Genomic DNA, 25586 nt, shown 5'->3' on the forward strand with positions numbered 1-25586 from the left:
ACACTTTACAGATTGTAAAGCATGTGTTGCTGCCCTATCTCACGAAGGCCTTTTTCATAAATGTGGTTTGTTGTACCTGTGACCACACCCAACATGTCAGAGGTGTTGGAGTTCACCTGTAAAATTAGCAGTGCGGTGAGGAAAACAAGATTTGGAAGGGTGTTTCATTTACAAAATTAAATGTACATGACAACATGCATTACAGACACGAGAGTTTAAGTTTGGTTAAAAATTAAACACTTCTTTATTAATCACAAACTCAGTCAAACTCCTCGATCAGCTACTGTGTGGGTGTGGTTTTGTGTCTTCCAAGCAGTTGTTGGTAAGCATTGCAACTGTCATCCTATTTTGAATATAATGTTTCTAAACACTGATTGGTGCATACAATTTGTGATGTCATACTTTAGTCACGGCCCGCCCGTTTCTTGGAAAAAAGCTCAGCCAAAATCATAAATATAGAAATCTGTCATGAAGTAACACTTTGCACACAAGCTATTGTTATGAAACCAACACCCATAGGCAGTGCCTGATAGAGAAACAAGATTTTGAGGATGTTTTTTAAATCTTTCTAAAATCAATTGTGCAATGAACGTGTGGGCTGATACGCTTTCCAGTAAGATAATAACCTAAGATAATTGTGCTTATTTGCACAAAGGTGGTTAACATATCGCTAGTCACTGTGGAAACAACCCCCCCCCCCCCCCCCCCCCCCCCGCCCCCAGACTCGCCTGTTCAGGCTAGTTTTGAAGTATTTTGTTGCTTCACTTGGGAGTGTTTCAAAAAATCTGTCAGACTGTAACTCCATCAAGTTTTCTCTAACTGCTGCACTGTGAACTTGAGCCCATTTTACAGAGCATGTCGAAGTCAACTTGCATACATGTCACATTTATCACATTTCGCTAATAAAGCTAGTAATGTTTACTCATTGCTGTAGGCATGTAAGTAGCATTTAATAATTAGTTTAATGTCACTTAAATAATATATAAAAAAAAACATACATCTAGAAATATATGAAGAAGCAGTTCTTTAAGTGACTTTTTGAAACAGGCTTTGCACAATAAGCCCTGTTTCTTTTTCCAACACGTATCTTGCCTTATCATAACTCAGATTTTCTCATTATTTTAATGTGGTGAATGAGGTGTGACTCAGGAAGTTTTGACTCGATTGCACCTCTGGCTCTGATGAAATCCGAGAGGTCAGTTTCTCATCCAGTGGGAACTCTCCTGCTTCACTCTCATCCAATGTAAACAAGGCCGCAGTCACGCCAGTCTCGTGCTGCCATCAAAACAAACAGGCCAGGTCCGTGTTTGGAATCACGGCATACGTTGCCTAATCCTCACTATTGATGACCTAAGTCCCCCCGAACCGCCTCATAAAGGGGTCTATTGACAGCCCTTCCTGAGCCCTGCTCACACACAAGTGACCCTCATTGTGAAAATATGTGTACCATCGTTTGGGGCAAGCTGCCGTTTTTGCCCTTCCCTTTAAATAACAACATTTGGCTGAAACTGCATTTTAGCCCCTTCCTGTCATACTGTGACTCAGGGCTTTTCCAGCATGTAAAGTAGTTTGTAAACAAGAAAGTAGTGAACACAGAGGAATGTGGAATATTAATTACTAAATTAGTGGGGGATGACACTGTTATGTTATCATTCATTTTTGATTCTGTTCTATAGCAATATGACAAGTTGTTCATGTCTTCATTTTATTTACATAAAGTACATACTTTAAACGGGTTAGTCCATCTGGTATAATCTTCCTACTGTTGTGTTTCCACTGGTCCATGGTCAGGAGGGGAAAACAGGTGGACCTGAAAATCTGATCTTCTGTCCGTGTTTAACAAGGCTACCTAATCTCTTTTGTTCCACCCCAAGAGTCTATTTCAGAGACAGCTGAACCCACTGTAACAGAAAACCAGTGACGCAAAGTAGGACATTAAACGCTTCATTCACTAACTTATTTATGGATGTTTAAAAAACATCAACTTTTAAGGTTTAAGTACGTGTGAAGGAGGCCTCAATGTGAGTTCAAGGACAACTTTAGGAGAAAAAACATTGATACGAGTAGATTTGGCCCCTCTACCGTGTGCGTGCGTGTGAGCATGTGTGTATGAATGTATGTATGTGAATGGGATACCTTCTTGAGAAAGTCAAGGAGTATGCTGCTGAATGTTTACTTAATTAACAATTAACTTATATGTCCCAAAACATGAGATGCAATCCTAAAATCTGAGAAAATAATGTGTCACTTTGTGATTCCTCCTGTTACTTTATATAACAGTTAACAGCAGTCAGTTGGGGTGGGATTACACCTGAATAACTACTCTTATTACTAGATCTAAACTAGATATACTAGATATCTTTAGTTTTCCTCACAAGTAACATTCAATTGAAAAAACGTATTACTGTGATTACAACTCCTGAGCTTTAATAGTTATTAGAAAACTGACAGATTATCGGAATTAATCCTTTTATATAAGACAAAAATGTTTATTCCAGGGATTTAAAATCCAGGTTCTCTGTTATTCAGTTGTATTTCTCTAATAATTTAACCAGAGTATTTTCATTCTGAAGATTACTTCATACATAGTGTATACTGGTAATTTGGTGCTGCAAAGCTGGATGCCACAGTAAACTGAGCAACACCCAAGGCATCAAAATACTGGCAAAATATTCCCATCACATATTTGGAAATCTTGCACTACTCCAATAAACAGGGCTATCCATGTGTTTAATTGTTTTTTAGCCAACAGTGTACGGTTAATTCATTCAGTTTCATTTGTCAGCAAAAATTGCAATTTTGATTTGGTTTATTTTGTGCTTTTTGTTCCTGTGTGAAAGATGGGGACGGGTCAGATTCTGGTGAGGGGCGAGCCTTGCATATATTACATAATAGTGCTCTCTCCTGCAGACAGCACAGCAGACCTGCAAAGGAAATTGTTATTTGAATCTCTCAGCCAGATTCAAAGAGCAGTCCCCACTCTCAGAGGGCAGATGATAAATAAGTCATGAGCTGGAGGTTTGTGTGACAACAGGGCGCACAGACAGACACAACAACACATGCTGGGAGGAAGTGCAGCTCGGGGGATTGGCAGCCACTTAAAAATGGGCTGTAAAGTTTGGTGTAAATATCCAAAAGCTGCAGACTTACATTAGATGCTAAAGAACCAGCTCCAGTCAGATGCATTAGTGTAATGGCTCTGCAGACTTGGCTTTTGAATGTCTTGCACCCTGCAGAAATGTAATTCACTGAGGATGTAAAAGCATGGCAGACTGCAGCTCTTTAAAACATAAAAATTGGGTCACTCCCACCACATAGCTGAGAGCATGATGCAGTCACAGCTCAGGAGCTGACTCAGGCGCCACACAGTGGTCAGTGTGGGCAACCCTCACTTTTGGTGCTTTATGCTAAAAAAGCCTCTGCAGCCAACTTTAAAAGAATACCATTAATGTAGATTTTAGAAAACATTTCTCATAACATGTAAAATCAAACGTACAACAATAACAGACTGAGAAAATAATGTGTCACCTTGTGATTCCTCCTGTTCCTTTATATAACAGTTAACAGCAGTCAGTTGGGGTGGGATTACACCTGAATAACTACTCTTCATTGAACTACGACATTCAATTGAAAAAACCTATTGCTGTGATCGCAACTCCTGAGCTTTAATAGTTATTAGAAAACTGACAGATTATTGGAATTAATCCTTTTATATAAGACAAAAATGTTTATTCCAGGGATTTAAAATCCAGGTTCTCTGTTATTCAGTTGTATTTCTCCATAATAATTTAACCAGAGTATTTTCATTCTGAAGATTACTTCATACATAGTGTATACTGGTAATTTGGTGCTGCAAAGCTGGATGCCACAGTAAACTGAGCAACACCCAAGGTATCAAAATACTGGCAAAATATTCCGATCACATATTTTTCATGAGAAAATATAGCTTTACTTTGTTTCTGACATACTAAACCGTTTCTCTTGTGGATTACATTTTACTGAAGTGCTATTTTGAAATTTTGGCACACTGTACTGTATGACATTTCAATGGCTTAATGTACAATCACTTGAATTTATGACAAACTATGATTAGAATTTATTTTCTGATCATACTGCTTACTGCTATTATTAATGAAATAGACAATATTTCTCCGATAACCCAACCTTCCTTACATACTATACTATGACATTTCTCACAACATGTCAAATCAAACAATAACAGAATCCACCACACACTTTTCTGAGAACTATTTATTATGTGTTAAAACTGTTCAAAACTAAAGTATTCTAAACAAGGATTCTTCAATGCACAGCACTGTTAACAAGCACACTTCTTTGTTATTCATGTTACAACTTTCTCAGTGGGTTGCTCATAAATTCAATCTACTTTTTTTCAATTCCAAAAAACACTATCATATAAAACAAAGGGTGGTGAAAAAAAACAAAGAAAAAACAAGGAATGATCCTTTAAAATATCCGCACGTTTTATACACCATGGGTAAAATGTTAAAATCCTCTTCCAAGTGTTTACAACCCTGTTCTCCACGATGAGGTTAATCTCAACGAGCTAAGATCTCAGATGTTGGTTCTGGGGCGTTTATGGTTTTCCCTAAAAACAAAGAGGTCAAAGGTCTGGGGGAAGGGGTACAAGACAGCTTTGCAATAAAATGTTAATAGTTTACAAAATAAAATAATAACGTATATGTTGGAATGAAAAAGTCAGGTCTGTACCATTATCCAGTTATTCTGTATTAAATCATCCCAGATAAAACATGAATACATTTGAATTAGTCCTGTGTAAGATATTTACAGTTAAATGTTTGTTTCTTTAACTCTTAATGCAACAAAGTTTTGTTCAGTAACTTCAAAATGAGTAATTTAAACTTCAATGTAAAACCATTATTCGCCCGGTTGTCAGCTGCATCAACATGAATTAAAACTGATGTCACACAGGGGCTCCTGTAAAAGCACCTAAAAATGGATTCATAAGCTAGCCATGCAAACACTTTAAAAAGGAAACTTAAGAAACATAAACTAGCTTTAAAATGAAATGGTGCTCCGGATCATGTAAATACCTTCCAATGTGGAAATAAAAGTACAGGCAGGATGCAGTTTGGAGAGCAACACGTAACAAGGGCGCAGTGTGCGCATGTACTTGGACTGATTTGTTTTGGCCCTGTATACCGGGACACTGACTTTAAAATGAAACAACTACTTTGAGGTTTTAATTTTGATGGTCTAAGCGATCACATCCATGTTGAGCTTGTAGCCATTTTAAATCCCCCCAAAGGTCAGAGGGGCTGCAATTCCTTCCCTGCTCTCCCAAAACGCCTTTCAACTAAAAGTCATCTCTTTCAAATTTCATTTTAAATCCAGTGTACTGGCGCACATGAGTTATTGCTAGATGAAAATTCAATGAAAATCTGGCCTGCTTTATCCTACAGTATGTAGACACAGAATATATTGTAAATGCAAGTTATTATAACGGTTGTTGTATAACTATTGTTATTTATTAGCTCCATTGTTTGCCTTCTTCGATTCAGTGAATGATTCATTAAATAGTTTATAAAAAAGTCCCGATAATTAAACATTTCAAAATCATATCCTAAAACACAAGTTTCTGGTTAAAAATATGAAAAAAACCTGTCCCTTTAGAGCTTATTTCCAAATCAAGCTCATAGCATATGGAGCGGACTGAGGGTATTCAAAATGGGGGCAGGGTCTCCTACATCCTCGTTGTCGAAGTGGCGTTTTCTTTGTGCAGTGGTATGTCGATCATGCTTTAAAAGCTGAAGCCGGGCTTGTCCTGTAGTGTGAGGAGAGGGAATGGTGGGGTCCAAAGTCTACTGAGGAAAATCAATATGTTTGGATGAGGCCTGTGGCATTCCTATCCCCAAGAATATTCCTGAGTTCAGTCCGTGCATAGTAGTGGCAACGAGGATGAGTGTGTCAGTTATCTCAGAAACGCCTAGTGCTCACACCCACACAGTCAAACAGTTCATTGTTCATTGTCCCAAACTGCCTGTTAGTAGTTGAGGAGGCGCTCCCTTTCTGTTCCAGCGTAGCGGCTGTTAGCAGCTAACACCTTTGCTTTGTTCACTGAAGGACCTGTGGAAATAAATCACAACATTTAACAATTAATTTAAATGTAATCTGTGTTTAAATCTTACGACTTGCTTCATCTTTCCTTGATTTAAACGTGTGAGTTACTCACCGATATAACTTAGCAGTACAGGGAGGAAGATGAGGCCGTGCGCCGCCCCCAGCAACACAATGGCCAAGTACATCCTGAAGTAGAAGACCTGGAAGATCTGTGACTTGGAAAGAGCCAAGATCAGGATTCCTCCAAACTTTGTTAATGTGATCCCACTGAACACCTGCAAAAAGGAGAAACATGTCATTAAATGTCCCAAATATTTACAGCTGATTTTATGTAGATAAAAATATATACATTTAAAAGACTTACAGAGCTGCCCATGTGAGCCAGCGCCTCCTCAGCCCGCTCCACTCTGTTCTTCTTCACACTGATGGAAAACGCTCGCACAATATGACTGCAGAACTCCACCGAGATACCGCAACACTGCAACACAGGACAGGAAACAACTCATCAATGAGAACTACAATTGCTAGATTTCTTTTTTATCATGCCAACAAATGAATATTCTACAACGTATATGTTAACAGTAAGAGAAAAAAGTCTTCGGATGTTATGACAGCACAACATGCGCAGTGATATCTAGGGACACAGGGCCTAAGCTAGAACAAGGTCCCTCAGGGTGAACACGAGGGGTCAGACGAGCAGACAGATCGTCAACAGTTTAAAGGAACAGTGTGTGAGGCACACCCTTCAAAATACAGCCATGCACCAGCTGTCACTCTAACATTGATTAGCTAGTCTTTTAACACACAGATATGCCACGGCCAAGCTAGGTGGTGTGTGGTTTTTATATCAGTCATGATTGTGAAAAAGCGTTTGCTTTCAATAATGGTTATTGTTATTATTTAATATACATATTAAAATGGATTAATCTGGCCTTTACAGATTACAAATTTGGGAGTAAAATTCATTTTTTTTATTACAACTGAATTATTCCCACGTCCATAAACAACTATAATAAAGAAGTTAGTGTAATTATACTAACTTTAACACACAATAGTGGTCAATAATGGTAAAATTCACCTTTTTTCCCTTTCAGATAATTGGTTTTGGTAGCTTGCTAAGATGTTTAAGTGAGGCTCCGATGTTCCCAGACTAAAGCTAATTATTTATCATACCTGACAGAAATAAGGGCCAAATCTACAAAATCTAACAATAGAAATCGTATATTGTCTATTTCAATCGTAAAACGTTGTACTTCCCTGCTTCATTTATAACTTATGTTGTTTGGGACTGTCTTTGGGTATTATTCAGGTATTGTATAAGTGTTTCCTGTGGCTTCTCACCATGACCAGGTTCACCAGAGATATGGCGTTGAGGCTGATGTCCCACAGCCACATGACCCCGAACATGTTGACCAGGATCATGGCGATGGTGATGCAGACGATCACAGCCGACCACAGCTCGAAGCCCAACAGCACCGTGCTCACCACGAATATGGACGCCAGCGACACGCTCAAGTTCAGAGCGGTGTCATACGCGATGGTGAGGTACTGCTCGTAAAACACGTAGAAGACACTGCAAAACAGAAATAAAAAGGATATAGCAAGTCTGTAATAGTCATGTTCAATAAATCTATTTTCCTTGCATTCATTGCAAAAAAATACTTTAAGGTCAACACATTCCAAAAACTAGTTGGACAATAATCTCTTCTCTAGGTATATTGGCTCAACCTCCATATCTGAAGTAAGATAAATTGAAGATTCAAGGTAAACCTCGAGCTATATGACCATTTATCATGTTTTCCTTGCTGTTTGCTTATCTATTACCTACTTACCCCCCACTCCAGTACCCTTGAACATTGACTTCAAAACAAGCAAACCTGCAGCAAGTATTTCACCTTAGAAAAAATTAAACTGAAAACCCTAAAGCGGAGGCTCAAACTGAAAAGATCTATTAAGGTCAGACATTTTATTATATATATATTACATTAAAATAATTATATAATGAATACTATTATCTAACAGCAAAAGTAAGAGCACTACATGTAGTACAAGAAGATTTACCTGTAGGCAAACACTTTGTGGTCTATGGCTTGACTGATGTTGGCAGCTAGTATTCGGGCCATCTTTAAAGCCTCTATGTAATCTGGGGATTCCTTCAGGATGGTGTGGTACGTCATGAAGTAATTGGCCCCGACCCCCGTGTGGTCGGGATACAGGTCCACTGCTGAGGCGTAGGCTGCGTGGCCTCTGAAGGAGCATTAACACATTTTGAGAGAGATAAAAGAGCAGGAAATTAGCAACCACACCGAAACTGTTATACAGCGTAGAAACCAAAGTTCAACTGACATGTCATGTGTTTTCAATAAATAAAGCAATTCCAAGAAATGAATCCAGCAGAGCTATGAAATTACCCTTTTCCACACTTGATGTTTGGATTGTCCGACAGAAACATGGGCAGAAACCGCATGAAGTCTTCTCCTTCCGGCCTCTGCTTTCCTTCGGGAGTCATGGGCCGGCAGTGAACACAGGAGGGATTTACCACTGGAAAACCAAAGCAGGAATTCATTTATACGCCTAACCAATTAGAATGTACAAAATGTACAAATGTGTTCCGAGACAAAGGCATGAACTGTAAACAAAGTAATACAATACAGTTGCATGATCTGGTCTGCCACAAAAATGAAAAAGAACGACCTCTTTGAACACCGAGTCTAAAAATCAGCAGTACATGATGTATGGGTTATTATGGATGTCGGATTGAATGCTGAAACATCATAGCTGTTGTTACTAATTTACTGCATTTCATCTATATCCATATTTCATGCCAACATGTGTTAAGATCTACTAAATGCATTATCCTTTAAAAATACTTTTATTCACTGCATGTTATGGATGAATCCATTTTTTACTTGGATCAAAACGCTGCACGTGACGCTGCTCGTGACACATCATCAAACAATTGTTAAGTATGATGGCATTGGATAAAAATGTACCAGAGGCATTGCAGAAATCCCCGCTGCTGTTGAAGAATCGACAGCAGGTGGACTGCGGCTTCACCCAGTCGAAGTAGTCATCAAGCCAAGAGGACGGTGTGAAGGCAATGGTTGTGCTAGAAGTCAAAAGGAAAAGTAAAACTGAAATGAGCTTATAATCACACATCAGACTGTAGTCCTTTTATGACCTTCACCTCATCTGAACTCAGAGGTTTTTATGTTCTGGTGCCATGAAGACATTTACAATCAATGTATAATGATGTTTGTTTGAAACAGGTTCTCTAACATTTCCTTGAACTCATTTTATCTTAAATATCAATTGCGTTTGTATCCTGTGATGTATTAGCTCGGACTTACTAGTTGCTGATGAGAGAGGCGGAGTAGACCTGCTGGACGAGAGAGTTGTTGCTGCAGCCGACTCCCCCACACACTGCATCCTGCCCCTCTCGACTGCTGTAGTTGAGACCGTCCTCGACCACAAAGTACACCGGGGCTCCCGTGTGCAGGTACATGCTCAGGTTCTTGAAGTAGTCCAGCACGTACGAGTCCTGTAGGCCGAGACAGATCGTCAGAATACACCTCAGCAAGTACAGGATTGCAAACCCAGGCTTTTATTCATCTCACCATTCTATATAGCATGTACACGGGAGCAATCACTGAACACAGTTATGATTGAAAAAAGAAAAAACTCTTACATCAGGCATAGAGAGCTTCTGGTCCAGTCCTAGCTCTACTTTGTTCACCACAGCAATACTGAAGGAGAGCATCCCCACAAAAACTGCCACCTAAAGAAGGAGAGAAGGAAGCCATTATCAGCATCATCAAATAGATAATGACTCTAAATACCCAAAACATGTTACAATACTACTGGCCTGAGTGCCACTGCGGTACTTACTATGATCGGCCGCACCCACTCTTTGAGGATGAATGGGGCAAAGATTTTCTTGAAGAAACGGAAGAGGATGCTGTCCGTCTTTGTCTCCTGCCCCTCCGGCAGCTTCACGCAGCAAAAGATGTCGAGTCGGTTCGCCTTTACACAGACAGCGCAGCATTTAATAAGTGCCACTAACTTTCTAACCAATCCAAACCTTTAACTGTGTGCAGAATCAGTTTGAGTGTGTCACTGATTAATGACAATGCCACAAATATGAGGAGTCATCATATAAGTCAGCTAGTGCAGATAGTGGTATGATGGAAGAAGTACATAGATATTTTACTTAAGTAAAAGTAGTAATATTTAATTGTAAAAAATATGACCATAAAAGTTTACATTTATTGTCATCAAAATATATGTAAAGAACCAAAAGTGAAAGTACCCAAGTCTATTTTTTGAAATATATCTATGAAACTACTGGATTCCTGTAAAGCTTGTAAAGATTGAGCTAATTTGAAGGACTTTGTAGACTACTGCTGGTTATCTTAACCTAAGATGATATTTAATTACCTGTGAATATATGTCACGCATATTTAACGATAGAGTTATTTTTTGTATTTCTTTAGCTAATAATCTGCATCTATAAAATAACTAATGGCTACAATTATCAAATAACTGTAGTGGAGTAAAAAGTTCAATATTGGCTACTAAAATGCAGTGACGTTGAAGTATAAAGTAGCATAAAATTTAAAAAAATCAGATAAAGTACCTCAAAATGATACTTCAGTGAATGTACTATTACTTTCCACCACTGATAAAAAAATGTCCTATATTTGTGCATTAAATAAGGGCTTTTTAATCTGCAGGAAAGCCCTCTCTGGTAAACTTCCTGTTCGGCCATGTGTGACTCCCCCCACTATAACCACTTGTGTCACAACCACTTCCTCCAGACTCACCTCCTGTCTCCTGGCGTCCAGGCCCAGCAAGCTGACAAAGCAGCTGATCTGCAACAGGAAATCAATAAAAACCGCCAAGCCAGCAAACATGGAGAAAGTCCTCACAGCGGGCATGTTGGACAGGGCGCCTAGAGTAGGAAAGAGTCAACAGTTTAATCAGCTTGTGACTCACAAAGGAACTAGGAAGCATATGACACCAACTGCATCAATCCCCTCCACCGAAACTTCCTTCTTTCAATTTCACATTATCATTTAGAACATTTTTTATTTACATTGTCTGTGAACATAAAGAGTGTATTAAAAAGTCTGTTTTACCCAAGAAAAACGCCACTGTCTCCGAGAAGGAGGAGAGGAACATGCTAGGGGCTACGTCTCCAAGGATGCGACCAATCTGCTGGTGAAGTTCCTCATGAGGCATCCGCTCATCCCTCTGTTTCAAAATACAAATGGAAATAACTTTTAGCAGGTTCAACAGGTTCTATTTGCAAGATAAGGTCATGTTTTTTTAAGGGGAGACTTGGGGGGGGTGGATGGGTTTTGTGTCACTGGGTTCATTTTAGTAACATTTTACTGGGAAGTGGTTACCTGATATGTCTGTACTATAATAAAGATGTTGTCTACTCCAACAGCCAGCACCAGGAAAGGAATGACCTCGATCACAATGAGGGTGAGGGGGATGCCAAAATAGCTGAAGATCCCCAGTGAGGAGGACACAGAGCTGAGCACAATCAGGATCCCGGCGATACCCAGAGAAATCTTAGAGTCCACCTGAGCAGGGAAAAAGATGGAGGATTAGGTTTCGTTCTTCTGTCTGGCTGCTCCCTTTCACGCTAGAGTAGCAGGAAGTCGTCCAGCGTGTTTGACTAGTTCTGTCAAAGCAAAGTTGTTGCGTCGCAAACAGGCAAGAGGAGTTCCACAGCATCACTATTTCATGTAACGTAAGAGCTGAAAAAAAAAAGCATGACATATTGTGATGATTGTAATCGTTGTATATTTGGGTACTTACCATCACTCTCCGAATGCTGTGGATGTGACCCAGAGCCAGAGATATGTAGATGAACATAATGGCATAGCTGACTACTATGGTGCTGATGTCACTGTTGCTCTCTCTGTTGATCTCGTCTTCAATACTCCTCTCCGCACTGAAGGCGATGGTGAGGTTGGCATTTGTATAGTTCTTCATGAGATTGATGAACCTGAAATGCACATGAAATAATTAGTAAAGGCATTGCAAGGAACAACAAATTAGTTTTTTACTGAGTTTTATGAATAGTCGTCTCACTCTTTCTCCCATGCCAGAGCCTTGCCCAGCCTCACTGAGTCATTCAGGTAGTTGTTGAGGGGGAAGGTGATCACTAGAGCTGTGGCGTTGTTATAGTTGGTTTCTGTAATGCAGGAAAAAAGACATTCATTGTAAAGTCACTTAAAAATCCTCAGTTGTAAACTGAATTTGTAAATGTATTGAATTGGCAGTTACAGCTAAGCATTCCTTTTGGTAGGAAGACAACAGTAACCCAGATAAAATTCCCTAGATAACCAGGTTACTTCTAAGATAAATGGTTGTGGTTTATTAATCATGATAGTTAGAGGAAGTAGAAATGATCATTTTTCTTGATTATATTTATACTACTTTTGAACAAATCTTGCATGTAACCGGTCTGCTGCAGAAATTCCTTATATTGTATTAACCGTGTAGGGCTTATTATATATACTAAGGTAACAGTGATAAAATATAAGCTCCAATGAATGGCTAACTGCATCAACATTGCACCATTTGCAAAGAGGACAATAGCAAGTGTTACGGATACAATTTTGGATAAACACTGCCACAGATAGCAGGTTAATACCCAGAAAGATAGTGACACAGAGCAAAGCTAACATTCTACTGAGAAGCTGCAAAAATGTTTGCTATCGAAAAGTGTAAATCCAGCTCACCATCATATCCCCCAAGGGCCAGCCAAGGGAAGATGGGGCCACCGTATGTGCCTAAACACGGGTCGTGGAGGAGAGTGGTGTCATTGAGGGATGCTGGTGCACTGTGGAGGAAAAGAGGAACAGAGTTAATGGACTGGAAACTGTGCCGTTACCTGATCTTATTTTAGTGCATTTAAGAGCAACAGATAAGGAACAGCAGTGTGACAAATTATGAGGAAGTCTGATTGGTCTATTTAAAGAAACACACACACAACAGTTCTTAGAAAATGCAGATGCAAGTGTCTGGAAAATTGGTTTGTGAGATGCAGGTGTTCAGCTTCAACACAAGAGGTTTAAAATAACCTTTCTACAAAATCAATGTTTCAGTAACAGATTCCTGCTGGAATTAATGACACATTTAAAACCGTATAAATCCCAGCTTATCTGGAAATATGTGAAAATTAAAAAGTGAACCGCCCCCAAAAAAAATCACCTGACACAGTAGAGGAAGTGGCTGTGGTAGTCGGCATAGATATAGAAGTCGTCTCTCTTGATGTGGTCCAGCACAGCATGGCTGTTCTGGAAATAGTTGAGGAGACTCAAGATGGTGCAGTTGTTATTGTACGGAGCCAGCGGAGCCAAGCAGATGTCCTTTAAAGTGACATTTTCACCCTCGTATGTGGTCACAATGTCTTCTATCTCGAGTTGCAGATCCAGCACCTGAAGACAAAAAAAGAGAATAGATGAACCGCAGTTTCAGAAGTGCAGCTGCTCTTCATTCAAAGTAGCAATGCTTCTTTATACAAACACGCAACGGCTTTAATAACCATATATTGCTTATTATAAAAATGATCCCTCGCACAAACCAACCTGGTGCAGGATGTCTTTTCTCAGGATGGCTCCAAATGGGACATCAGAGCCTCCATAGTATGGAGAGTAGATAAAAGTGTCATTGATTGGAGTGGTTATGATGAGCTGCACAGTTCTGAAAAAGGGTCCGAAGTGGCTGTCGAAGTAGTCCTTCTCTTGACGGGCCTGGCTACTCGGAGCCGACCACAGCTCAACAGGGTCTGTGGTGATGTGCATGTAGATCAGGCCGCCAGAGCAGGCTACCACCAGTATCAGGGTGCCCAGTATGACCACAGAGGGGTACCGCACGCAGAAGGAGCCCCAGGAGGTGAAGAGGATCCGCAGTGAGTTCTCGAAGCGTTCGCCCAAGGTTTCACAGCATGATGCATTCACTAAGAGGAGAGACAGAAAAATGTCTTATTTGAAGAGGTTCGATTTGACTTTTTAGGGTTTTCCCTTTCCTGCAGTGAGTTTTTTTAGTGTATGCAAATGTTTAAAAAAAGTTAAAATCCTTCCCTCTAGAGGAAGTTACTCTCACACCCCCCCCCGTCTGAAACGCCTCCATTGGACTCCTTTGAGTACTTCTGTTACATAGTGACAACATCACTGTGAAACACTTGCCATTCTATTGGCTAGTGCACCAACATATTGTACGTGAAAGGGCGGGACATCTCTAGCTCTGGTTTCAGACAGAGGGTGAAAAGAGGTGCTTCAGCACAGGCAGCATGAGAAAAATAAAGACCTCTTTGAACATTAAAGCATGTAAACGTGTCACAGTAGAGGCACAAAATACAAATATGAACCTGAAAATGAGCATAATAGGCCCCTTTCACAATACGTGCATTACACCTAAAGAAGAATAAAATAATGGGAATAAAAAGTGGCACAACAAGCAGAATGAATACAAAACTGTTCACTTGTTTAAAGCCGTACAATACCTTGTTCAGGTTTGTCTCCGTTGACAGACAAAGGGTTATTGCTGTCCAATATGGGGCCATACTCAGAAAGGACAGTCCTTTTCCTGCATGCACACAGAAAAACACAAGCCAAACTTGTAAAGCAAGCATAAATACCAAGATGATCTTTTCACGGTGGACAAGGGCTTGCCGGTATACAGACGAATCTGAAAGCAAAAACAAAACCATGTCCTTTACCTGTAACACCAAGCTGCTATTACAGCTCCAATAAAGATAAGCAGGAAGGCCATGTATGAAATCCACATGATGACGGTCATAGCGTCTATACCAAGGATCAGCCAGGGAGGGGGGAGTGGGGGAGGAACAGGTTTGGGCCCGCAAGCTTTCGTGCAGTCCTGACAGGAGCAGGGGCCCGATCCGTCGTCCAGGCCCTCCGTGCAGGCATATGTCTTGTTGTTCATGGGAGTATGACCAGACACAGGGGCATCTAGAGCAAAAAAACAGCATGGTAAAGCAACTGTTCAAAAAGCAACAGGTAAACATCTATTTAACACACATTAACGACTTACCTGTGAATGTTGGGATGATAGGGAAAGGAGTCTGTCCATTGTTGATATCAAACATATACTGGATCCAGTTGGTAGCATTGCAGTCCTTTGCATCCTTCCCGCACAGCAGTGATAAGGCCTTCACGTTGCTGGAGGGTGCCTGGACGTCCCTACAGGCATTGTACATGGCTGAAAAAGTCCAATTTGATCATTTTAGGGAGAGGCTCAAGATTTTCAAAAGGTCAAATTGCCCATTCCCTATTTTATTTGACCACGTATAACAGTTAGTCACCTACAGAATTACACTACCAAGAGCATGACTGTATGTTGAAATAGGAAAATGAGCATATGTGACATGCCATGGAAATAAGGAAGGTGAAGCTGCTTTTCATATCTACATTATCATTTGGCTGTTAACTCACAATTAGCAAATGTCTGTCCAACGTAGTACTGCACTTCCACCACGTTGTCTTCGTTGATCTTGGTGGCGTTCATGAACTGACTCTGGTGAGGGCTGCATGTCAGCTCACAGAAGAGGGTCATCAGGTTGAAGAAACAGGCAGGACAACTGCACGAAGACAAAGTGAGCGTGAGAGGAAGGCGGAAAACCAATAAAGAAAAAGGAGTTGATTCAGGACATTCAGAATAATAAAAAAGTTTAAGAATGTAAAAGGTCAAAAACAACGCAGTAACTAAACCTTACAAAGATAAGAAAATATGCCAACCTAGTCAGATCATAGCCATTTGGCCTGTGAGCCAGTCCGTCTCAAGTCCATTATTTTAAACATGGAAAGCAATGAATGCTCGAAGAATGACATTTAAGCTGCACATACTGTCAAAAGAGCAGATGCTCCTACTCTTTTTTTTCCAGGAAGAGAAAGATACTTCCCTTCCAAGAATGTCATGTGCATCATTAGTTAATGTTATAAGCGCAGTGCATACCGAGACAGGAACTGAAGGGGCAGTTGGAGACTTCCTTTGAGAGTGTTCAGCTGATTACCATCACAGCAGAGGATTCGATCTCCGTAGTCATATCCAGGACAAAGCTCCTGTACGTAAATGCAAAGAGGAAGAGGTCACTTTGATGCACTTTTGCATAGTTTTTCCACAGTGCAATATAAGCATGTTTGTAAGTCACACGTATCATGTCACTGTATTTACCGTAAGAAGTTCATAATGCTCATTCCCTAGTGGTTTGGGAGGACCAGTGTAGTTGCAGTTGTATTTTTTTCCGGGCACCTTTTCGGACTCCCCACACTCCCCATACCACACACAGTGCTGGGCATCAACCTGACAGAAAGACAACAAAAGAAACAGTGATGATTTGTGAGGTGTTAGAGCAATGATTTAAATATTCACATCCATTAAATATCCTTCTTTTTATGTCAGAGTCTGTTAAATATTATGTTGTTCATACTGATAGCAGCCTTCTTCTATTTTTATCTAGTGAGGACAAGTACAAGGTTTTGCCAACAAAAAACAGAGAGTCCAAACAGACCAATAGTTCCTCTAAGATGTCACAACTGACCACGTGACAGGGTTTTGGCAGCTAAAAAGAACTTCACAACTCTGATATCATGTTAAAGCTCTACCTATTTAGCTTGAATGTTTATGCACTGCCTGGCCAAAAAAAGGTCACACACTGTAATATTCCGTTGGACCGCCTTTAGCTTTGACTACGGCACGCATTCGCTGTGGCATCGTTTCCACAAGCTTCTGCAATGTCTCAACATTTATTTCTGTCTTGCATTCATTTATCGCCAAGATCTTGAATTGATGACGGGAGATTCGGACCATTGTGCAAAGTCTTCTCCAGCACATCCCAAAGATTCTCAAGGTCCTGATTCTGTTGTGGCCAATCCATGTGTGAAAATGATGTCTCATGCTCCCTGAACCACTCTTTCACAATTTGAGCCCGATGGATCCTGGCATTGTCATCTTGGAACATGCCCGTGCCATCAAGGAAGAAAAAATCCATTGATGGAATAACCTGGTCATTCAGTATATAGTATATAGTATTCAGTCAGCTGACCTCATTCTTTGGGGACATAATGTTGCTGACCCTACACCAGACCAACTGCAGCAACCCCAGATCATAGCACTGCCCCCACAGGCTTGTACAGTAGGCACTAGGCATGTTGGGTGCATCACTTCAGCTGCCTCTCTTCTTACCTAATAACTTGTTGCCAGCTGAAACATAATCACCCATGCAGTAATTATCCAATGGCAGGCTCTTACCTATTTGCTTAGTTAAGTCCAGGTGGTGACCTTTTTTTAGAACAGGCAGTGTATATGCCAAGGGCAAACCTCTAGGCATGTCTCATTTCCTGTGCTTCTAATATCTCGTGCTTTGAATTTCTGAAAATAATAATTTCACTTCTGCAAAACTGTATCAAACGGAGATAGAGTCAGTTTAGTCAGATCGTGTGATCATGAAGTGCTCCAATAATGTCAAGTAAGGCCAGAGAAAGGAGAACTTTAGTCCGATTTCTACAACAACAAAACAGTCACTGTTGTTATGGCTACAACAAAGTTCAATATGAGCAATTAAAACATTTGCTTTGAATGTATGTTAGAAAAAAATACAACACCATAGTATTATAAGTAAATGTGTAAAACAATGTATAGCTTTTGCAGTCAAAGTTGTCCATTGCTGTCTGTTATTCAACATGAGAGCTTCTCACGTGTTCTTTGTTGGGAGGGGAAGTTAATTCACTTACTCTACAAACTTTTTTATGAGTAAGCAGTGTTACTGTCCTACTGCGTCTTGTGAGACTGTGTTCAAGGGCAGCATTCGTGTCTCATTATTGCTTCGGTTAGTGTTTTATAAAGCTGCAGACTAAGCCAGTACAATAATTTAATTTTGTCCAAAGTCAACTTGCTAAGGACTAATTGTAAGACGTGTGGATTGATTCAGCAAGGATCGGAACCTGCAATGTTTGTTTAAAGTGGTTTATACATAACAGAGACATTATGTACCATCCCTTACCAAATAAAAGGAACTGGCACACACAGCCTTTTAAAAAATCCTCTTTTTTCAATATTATTAATCAATATTTCTACTTGTACCACATCCTACTTCTTTTACCAGGAGGAAGCAGATATATTTTCTTGAAACGGTTATGATTAAATCAGTTTCTGATGTATTGGTTTAGCACAGTTTCAAGTGGAGTGAAGTGAAGTTCACTGACTAAATTACCTCATGAATAGGAATGCGAACAATGCAAAGGAGACCCTAAAGATGACGAGTGAGTGAATGAGTGAGTGAGTATCTACATCTGATTAAATCAAAGCAGATGAATCAGAGGTTTCTGTCTGGTTTGTTTTGAAATCACATTTTCCACAGTAATACACTAAATCTATTGGATAATTAATTGATGGTGTTTGTGGATAAAATAGTACTCTTCATTAAACTACAGCAGGGCATAAGGAACAGTGGATCTTGTTTACTACACCTTAATATGAACATTTTCTATCAAATGTTTGCTGTCTTTCCTATTGTAATGTCCATGTTCTTACCTACTTATTTAGCCTTTTATTTATTCTTACTCTCTTAATATTACCCTTGAACAGTGCTGTTAAACACTCAAGTGTCTTGTGTTTTGTCAGTATGACTGCATTATCTGAACTCCTGTTTACTTCATATACAACACAGATATAACATTTCCAAACTGTGATATTTAAATGAATTTAGCTAGCTGCACTTAGCATTCAAGCCACCCAAGGTCTGCATCCTGAATGGCTTGTTTTGTGAGATATTAACATTTATATTCTTGGATAATAATAACATTAACCGTCATAAACACGTTAACCTAAGCTTCGTTTTAATATCTAGTTAACATAGGGTGGTGTTTTCAATCTGTGAAGGCGTGATGATGGGCAGCAAACTTATTTCGACACCGGCTCGGAGTCAAAGATACAACCTGTACCCGTCTGTGAGAAATGTCAACGCTAACATGTTATGTGATCAATTATTCGTGCAGTGCAGTTTGCTTCAAGCATTGATGGTAGCCATTATGTTTTAGCTACTGTTAAGCCTATTAGTAGCAAACTCTATTTTTGCGCTGGGATTAAAAACAAGGAGTAAAACATTAAATAGCGAGTTTCGTTAGCCGCCGCAGATACACAACAGTGTAGCAACAGCAGACCGAGCTGAGTCATGTTTTTAGTCACAAGAAGACGGGCGTTAGGTTACACTTACCCATCGAAAATGTACCTCTGACAAGAGAATAATGAAGAAAAGTAAAGATAAAAGGCTTCTCCCTGGTAGGACTCCCATCCCTCTTACTGAGACGACCGAAACGATATGACTGTCCGCTTGAAGTTTCGCATTTGTTGTTGATGTTTCTTCTACATCGGATTATTTGTTCGGGGCGGAGACAAACTGTTGCCTCAGTGCTGCCACCAGGCGATGGTAAGTACGCACTACATCTGTTAATTGTATGACATTCCCTATTTATTTATTTTATGTATTTTATTTGTTTTATTTTATTGAAATTAATTTTATTCTATTTTATTTGGGTGCCGTATATACAAAGTACCTGCATGTTTGAACATTGTGCAGGAGACATCACAAGCCAAAAATGATGTACATGGTTTATGAAGAAAGCAAATTGGATATCTAAAGTATTTCAAATCAGAAAAAATGATAATAAGTAATAAAAAGATTATTAAAGTGTACAATTTACCTTGAAGTTGTTGAGATGCATTACAGTGAAATCCATACCATACTTTGTCAGTAAACGAACAGTTGTTTAAGATAATGTTTACATGCAAACTTCATTGTATTGAAAGTATAACAATGAAAAAAAAATGGAGATGAGTCCATTAGATATCATTATCCTGAAGTAATATTTCCTTTGCCTTAAAGGCATGCACGATAGGCATTTCCTCAATTAAATAAGGCATTTTATTTCACTGGATGAAAGAACATTACAGAGCACTTCCATGTTAAAATAAATCACTCTAGGCAAAGTGAATGAAATTCTGTTTTGGCTTTTATGAAAGAAGCCTCATAATAATTATCATTGGTAATATAATTGACAATACAAAAAAAAACATGATATCCAAAATATTAATATGAAATCCAAAAATACATAAAACAACAAATTGGTTAATGATTGATATGTGATCTTTTTAATGCAAACACATCTTCCTTGTTTGTCTGCATGAAGTTTGGTGGAAATCGTCAATCAAATCTGATCAAAGCACAGCACAGCCACCAGCCCTGAGGAAGCAGATAAACTGCATGTAAAACTGACAATTCTTTGTGTTAAAGTGTCAACAGTGCTAACTATCAGTGATTAACTATTAATGATTTCCCCTGACTTTTTGCTTATTTAATCAAACGTAAAATGTGTTTTAAGGCATACTTAGGACTTGAAACCAAATATCCAGGAGCTTAATATCAGCTACCCTAACTCAAACATCTCTAAAACCTGCAAACCTAAAATATAACCTTAAAATGACAACTTCTAACCCCATACTCAACGTAATCATCTTTAATTCTAAAGTTTAAAATCTGCCAGAAATTCTGTGTTTGCAGCTATTGAGCTCTTAACTCATTATAATACATGAATACAATATCTAATGACACTTTCCAAATTCCACTCAACATTTTGATTTCACTTAGTTTAGCAAGTCTTTAACACTGCAGACATTACCAGATAAAACATCAACAACAAACATCTGTCCAATGTAAAACGCCATTGTGTAATTCTTTGCATTCAATGAGGTTTGTCCCTAACGCTCAATCAAGCGCCGTTTATCTCGTCAGTGGTGGTTAAAGGATCACTCTGACGTAGGGTGGTTGCTGATTATCTCCTAAGTGTGGTTCATCAAATTGTTACTTGAAGTTCTGCAGGAATCAAGATAAAAAACCAAGTAAGATAACTAAATCTCCTGTGTCATAAGTCCTTCTTCCTGTACCACACCTAAAGCTATGGGAAAAGAAAACAGACAAACAGAGTTTCCATAGAAAGAGATTTATTCATGTTCACCTTTGAATGATATGATCACAATTCAGGAATAAGTGCATATTCACGTATAATGTGACAAACCTGTGTATTGAGTATAAATTATAGGTGACTACTTTGGAGTATATTACAGTATAATCTCTGTTTTCTGTACATGTACCTGTGTAAAATCTGCAAAAGTAGGCTTCATGTTGCTACAATAATATTTTCCTTTAAAACTAGGAATAATATTTGCAAATGTAATGCTCTTGCAAGACTTCAAGACTTAAAAGCTTAGAGCAAATTCATAGATATGATGTCAACACCCGGCGTGAAACATGTGTATACACTTTTGTTAAAAAAACGGAAATTCAAACAAAGACAAGTCTCCAGGTAATAAAAATATAAACATTAGAGATCAGGAAAAAATATTTGTTTCTGAAGAAACATGAAGCTATTCATAGTCTGTAAAACAACTCACGTTTACAGGGAAACACTTCTAATCTAAAGTATTAAACACATTACTCACATGCTCTAAGACAGTTCTAACAGTGTTTTTCAAACAAGTGAAACATACGAATACTACAACTATTTATATGCATTTTAAAAGAGACTGGTTTAATCCCTTTATGTTTTTACCGTAGCTTCCAAAGTAAAACATTTTATACGCACACAAACTAATGCGCAATACTGATAAAAAGCTCAGAGTTTGACTTTTGGGTCCACATAAATATGCTTTATGCCACAGAGGTCCTGCTGGTTTCCAACAGCTAAACACAGATGTGTAAATACAACAATCACAAATTCTTATTAACATTACATTCTCCTTATAGTTAGTGTTATATTATACTCTTTTTTTTTCTAAATAAGGAAGCACCCCATTTCAAAGTCATACAGAACTGTCTTAGACCATAGAAGTAACATATTTAAACCAGTCACCAGTTTTCCCCTAAATATACATTCTGTACATTGCGACATTTTGTTTCCTCGTTGACTCGTCCCTCAGGATGAGTGTCGTCAGGCCTCCGAGGTCCCCAACAGTCGAGCCAGCATTTTACTCTTAAAACCCTTTAATCGTCTTAACTTCGCCACAGAGAAATGCTCTAAGCCTTCACTTCAGTGTCAAGTGAGTGCACCACTGTGTCCCTCGCTTATACAACCTATGTTTCACAAAACACATGTACCTTAGGTTGGGTTGAGCTGCCAGTTGCTGTTTGCAGAAGAGCTTCTGCCTCCTAGAAAAATGGAGGCATTTACATCTTTTTTTATAAGCAGTCCTCTACTAACACATTGGGATCACTTGCAGCATTTTGTGCATAACTCTCAGACAACATTTTCACTTTCTGACAGGGGTTACAACAATTGAACGAAGCGCATTTGGTCCAGCAACTCTCAGGTCAACTGAGTCCTGTACGAGTCACGCTTTCATTAAGAAAAAGTACTTTGCAGTTGTGGTGGTAAGAAAAACTCTTTGGAACGAGAGGGGTTGTGACTGCATGCAAACAACACAGAAAGCTCTGCCAAGTGTCACTTAACATAAATGATAATTGATGGTACCACTTAGCCATATTTTCCAAGACATTAATGCCTTTCCTTAATGGAACATGATACTTATCGTCTGTATCCACTAAGTCCTCAGTCTGGGCCCAGATACTCTGTGTTCTCTGCCGCTGGGATGTGTCCATTTGCATGGGTCTTGAAGGTGGGAGTGAAATCGTATTGGTAATCCGGGTTGTCCATGCTATTCTGTGGTTGGTATTTCTGAATGCTGTGGACCGTGCCATTCGAGTGGAGCGGTTGGCTGGCGTTGGGCGGGATCTCGTTCAGGTACTCGGGTCCAGCTTCACCGTTTTTATAGCAGTTCAGGTACTCAGACTCTGTGTCGTCTGAGGAAATGGTCGGAAGCATGGTGCGAGGAGGACCCGGGTGCTGGTAGATGGGATTCATCATATCAGAGACTCCGTTCTGGTTCATGTAGTCTGTAAGAAAGCAAGTGACATTAGCAACGACACTTGATAGGTTTTCATTAATTGTAGACACAGCTTATATAGCAAATAGCAGGTCATTTATCAAATGAACAGAACATAATGGTGGTATGTTTCAGCCCATTAACTGCAAGTCATTAAATTGCTACACTACAGATCATTGTCAAACCATAATGTTTGCAGATTGATCTCCAAACATTCAGTCAGAAACTGTCAAAACTGTTAAATTATGTATTCGGTGTTACAAACTATTGGCATGAAGTTTAAAAGGAGTGGATGTCTATCAAGTAAAATGATAGGAACTGCAGCATCCAGTGTTCCTAAGTGCGCCTCATTATTACAAGGGCTATAACTACCAGATAGGGATGTCTATGCCTCTTGGCTGGATTGATTTTGAACAATCTTATATAAAACTGGCTCTTGCAATTAAAGGGCAATACTATAAACATAGTACCAGGTTGACCAAAGACTTTAAACTTGACAACCAGCTTATCAAAGTGAGCTTTACATTTGCTTTACTTCAAATCAAAGCCATCAGGGGTCATTACATTTTTGAATAGAATAAGTTGTGAAAAGTCTTTCCCAAAGGTGCATTCAAGGAAGTTTAATGCTGTCAAAAAGCATTGCATTAATGAGCAATGTTTTACTAAGGAGTAAATTCAGATGACATTACATAAATAAAAGGTTGCTGACTCATGGAGTAAAAAAAAAAAAACAACCTTTATGGAGATTAGAAAAATATAAATGAGATGGCTCTGTAGCTGATACATAGATGATAACATGTTTTGTTATGGTCCAGTGTACAGCATTAATCCTGCCACAATTCATTTCAGATCCGGCAAGTATGCAGCGCAATAGGTACAGAAATACACTCCTTGTCCACTAGATGGCCCCCTTTCTCAATGAATCCGATAGAGGGATAAGGGAAGTGCTTTACTGAGATTCACTTAAATGACATGAAATAGTGGTGCCACTGAAGCGTTGTGAAGTTAGAGGATGCTTGCCTGGAGAGGGCAGGAAGGCGTCGACTAAAAGTGTGTCTGTGGGGTCAGGAATGTATCGGAGGACCATGCTGCCATCACTGCTCGGGAATCCATTCTGCAACAAAGGAAGGAAGTTTTGAGGGCTGTGGTACATGAAACTCAAAGAGGAAATAATACAAAGAGGTGCAATCAAAAAGATTGATTTAGTCTCACCAATAGGCCCTTTTTGCAGTGGCCCGTTCCAATGCTACTGTTGAGGCTCTGTAAATTAATATACATGAATGAATTAATGTCTCATGATGACACCACTTTGAATGCAGAGCAAGACCCCTTTTTTTAATACATCCATCACACATTTTAAAATGCCTCTGTGCACCATAAAGTAGACATTAAGTGAAGAAAGGTTTACAATTGAACTGAATAGGCATTATCAGCTCAATGCACACTCCAATGATGGTGCTCATTTTATTAAGGCAAATATTTGTGTATTACTTTCGGTCAGTGTGGTTTATTTTAAAGCCTCTCACGGGACATCTACTTCACTTTGAAAAGTGATAATGTGTTTTTATGGAACCAGAGAAACCACAGCTGTCATCTTTGTACGAGCTGATGAGGATCGAAATAAACGTCCGCCGAGCCGATTCATATTCATTCAGGCAATCTCACCAGCTTTGTTGTGTCTGTCATATTCTCGAGTGAAAGGACTGTGAATGGTGTTAAAACCATGGAAACCGAGCGAATAAAGAGAACAAAGTGACAGCTGTGGCGATGCAATTACTTTCAACAAGAAAAGGAAATTAAACACGCTGAAGGAGCAACCATCTGTAAAAAAAACTTGACCACAGTGAGCCACGCACCTACTGAAAGGCCTCTGCTGAGCTTTTATTGGAAGCAGATTTTTTTAAAAGGTGCCTGCAAAGGTAATCACACTTTAAAGTTTGTATCGGCTAACCAGGCTTTCAGTGCGGACAATGTTCCCAGGTGTGAGAGCCAGACCTACGCAGGGCCTTCACTGAACCTGAGGTAGAAGAGTTCTCCTTGTTCAGTTCTCATAAATCAAAGGGCAGCAGGGAGGAAATGTGGGAGAAGAGAAGATGATGAGGATGAGTGGGTAGGGGTCAGGAAGCGGAGAAATAGTCCTCTGGTGACAGTTAAACTGAATATGAGCAGGGTTCAAGTCAGGTACAACTACCTGCTTAAATTCAACTTGAGGTCAATCAGTTTGACTGCAGTTCGATCACCTGTATTCAGTTTAACCGTCAGTGTTCTGTTCATGTGAAAGCGAATTACTTTCAACAAGCTGAAAAATGACTCTGGGTTTATTTCCATTCCGTCTCACAGGGTAATGATTTATGCAGAGCCCCATTTCCCAAAACACATTTAAAATAGCACAATTAAAATTTCAAACAGTTGACTGCATGTCGGTAAAGTGTACACTGCTGGTGCATGTGGTGCAATTTCTTAATCAACAATTAATGCTGCTGTTTTTCTGGGAAATGTTATCCTTCCCC

The 25586-nt window shown here is 39.4% G+C and overlaps 2 protein-coding genes across 2 annotated transcripts in view; both read right to left on the minus strand.

Moving 5' to 3' along the window:
* Positions 1–4236: 4236 nt before the first annotated feature.
* npc1 (Niemann-Pick disease, type C1) lies at positions 4237–19520 on the minus strand. The gene is made up of 25 exons (XM_063886176.1): positions 19355–19520; positions 16315–16443; positions 16096–16202; positions 15576–15721; positions 15175–15342; positions 14843–15092; positions 14627–14709; positions 13710–14080; positions 13333–13559; positions 12861–12961; positions 12208–12310; positions 11932–12121; positions 11511–11693; positions 11241–11355; positions 10926–11053; positions 9991–10125; positions 9791–9880; positions 9453–9643; positions 9096–9211; positions 8514–8643; positions 8164–8349; positions 7444–7675; positions 6467–6580; positions 6215–6377; positions 4237–6108 (listed from the first exon to the last, which is right to left on the minus strand). Exons 1-25 carry the CDS (start codon positions 19430–19432, stop codon positions 6026–6028), a joined length of 3819 nt encoding a protein of 1272 aa, XP_063742246.1. The 5' UTR covers positions 19433–19520; the 3' UTR covers positions 4237–6025.
* A 1601-nt stretch (positions 19521–21121) lies between these two features.
* The window catches only part of egfra (epidermal growth factor receptor a (erythroblastic leukemia viral (v-erb-b) oncogene homolog, avian)), a 36148-nt gene continuing 31683 nt past the window's right edge, over positions 21122–25586 (minus strand). The window contains exons 26-28 of the mRNA XM_063885377.1: positions 24289–24336; positions 24097–24190; positions 21122–23086 (exon numbers count right to left, since the gene is read on the minus strand). Coding sequence (XP_063741447.1) covers positions 22743–23086; positions 24097–24190; positions 24289–24336 — 486 coding nt within the window. The 3' untranslated portion in view covers positions 21122–22742. The remainder of the gene's footprint in view (positions 23087–24096; positions 24191–24288; positions 24337–25586) is intronic.

Source organism: Eleginops maclovinus, chromosome 6 (genome assembly GCF_036324505.1).
Source record: "Eleginops maclovinus isolate JMC-PN-2008 ecotype Puerto Natales chromosome 6, JC_Emac_rtc_rv5, whole genome shotgun sequence".
In the NCBI taxonomy this organism is placed as follows: domain Eukaryota; kingdom Metazoa; phylum Chordata; class Actinopteri; order Perciformes; family Eleginopidae; genus Eleginops; species Eleginops maclovinus.

What these genes read in the sequence shown, in the direction of transcription:
- npc1 (XM_063886176.1), bottom strand. Translation starts at nt 19,432, where the DNA reads ATGGGAGTCCTACCAGGGAGAAGCCTTTTATCTTTACTTTTCTTCATT. An exon ending in AGCATTATGAACTTCTTACG is followed by an intron (nt 16,203 to 16,314) that starts GTAAATACAGTG and finishes ATTTACGTACAG; the next exon opens with GAGCTTTGTCCTGGATATGA. An exon ending in ATAGCAGCTTGGTGTTACAG is followed by an intron (nt 14,710 to 14,842) that starts GTAAAGGACATG and finishes GTGTGCATGCAG; the next exon opens with GAAAAGGACTGTCCTTTCTG.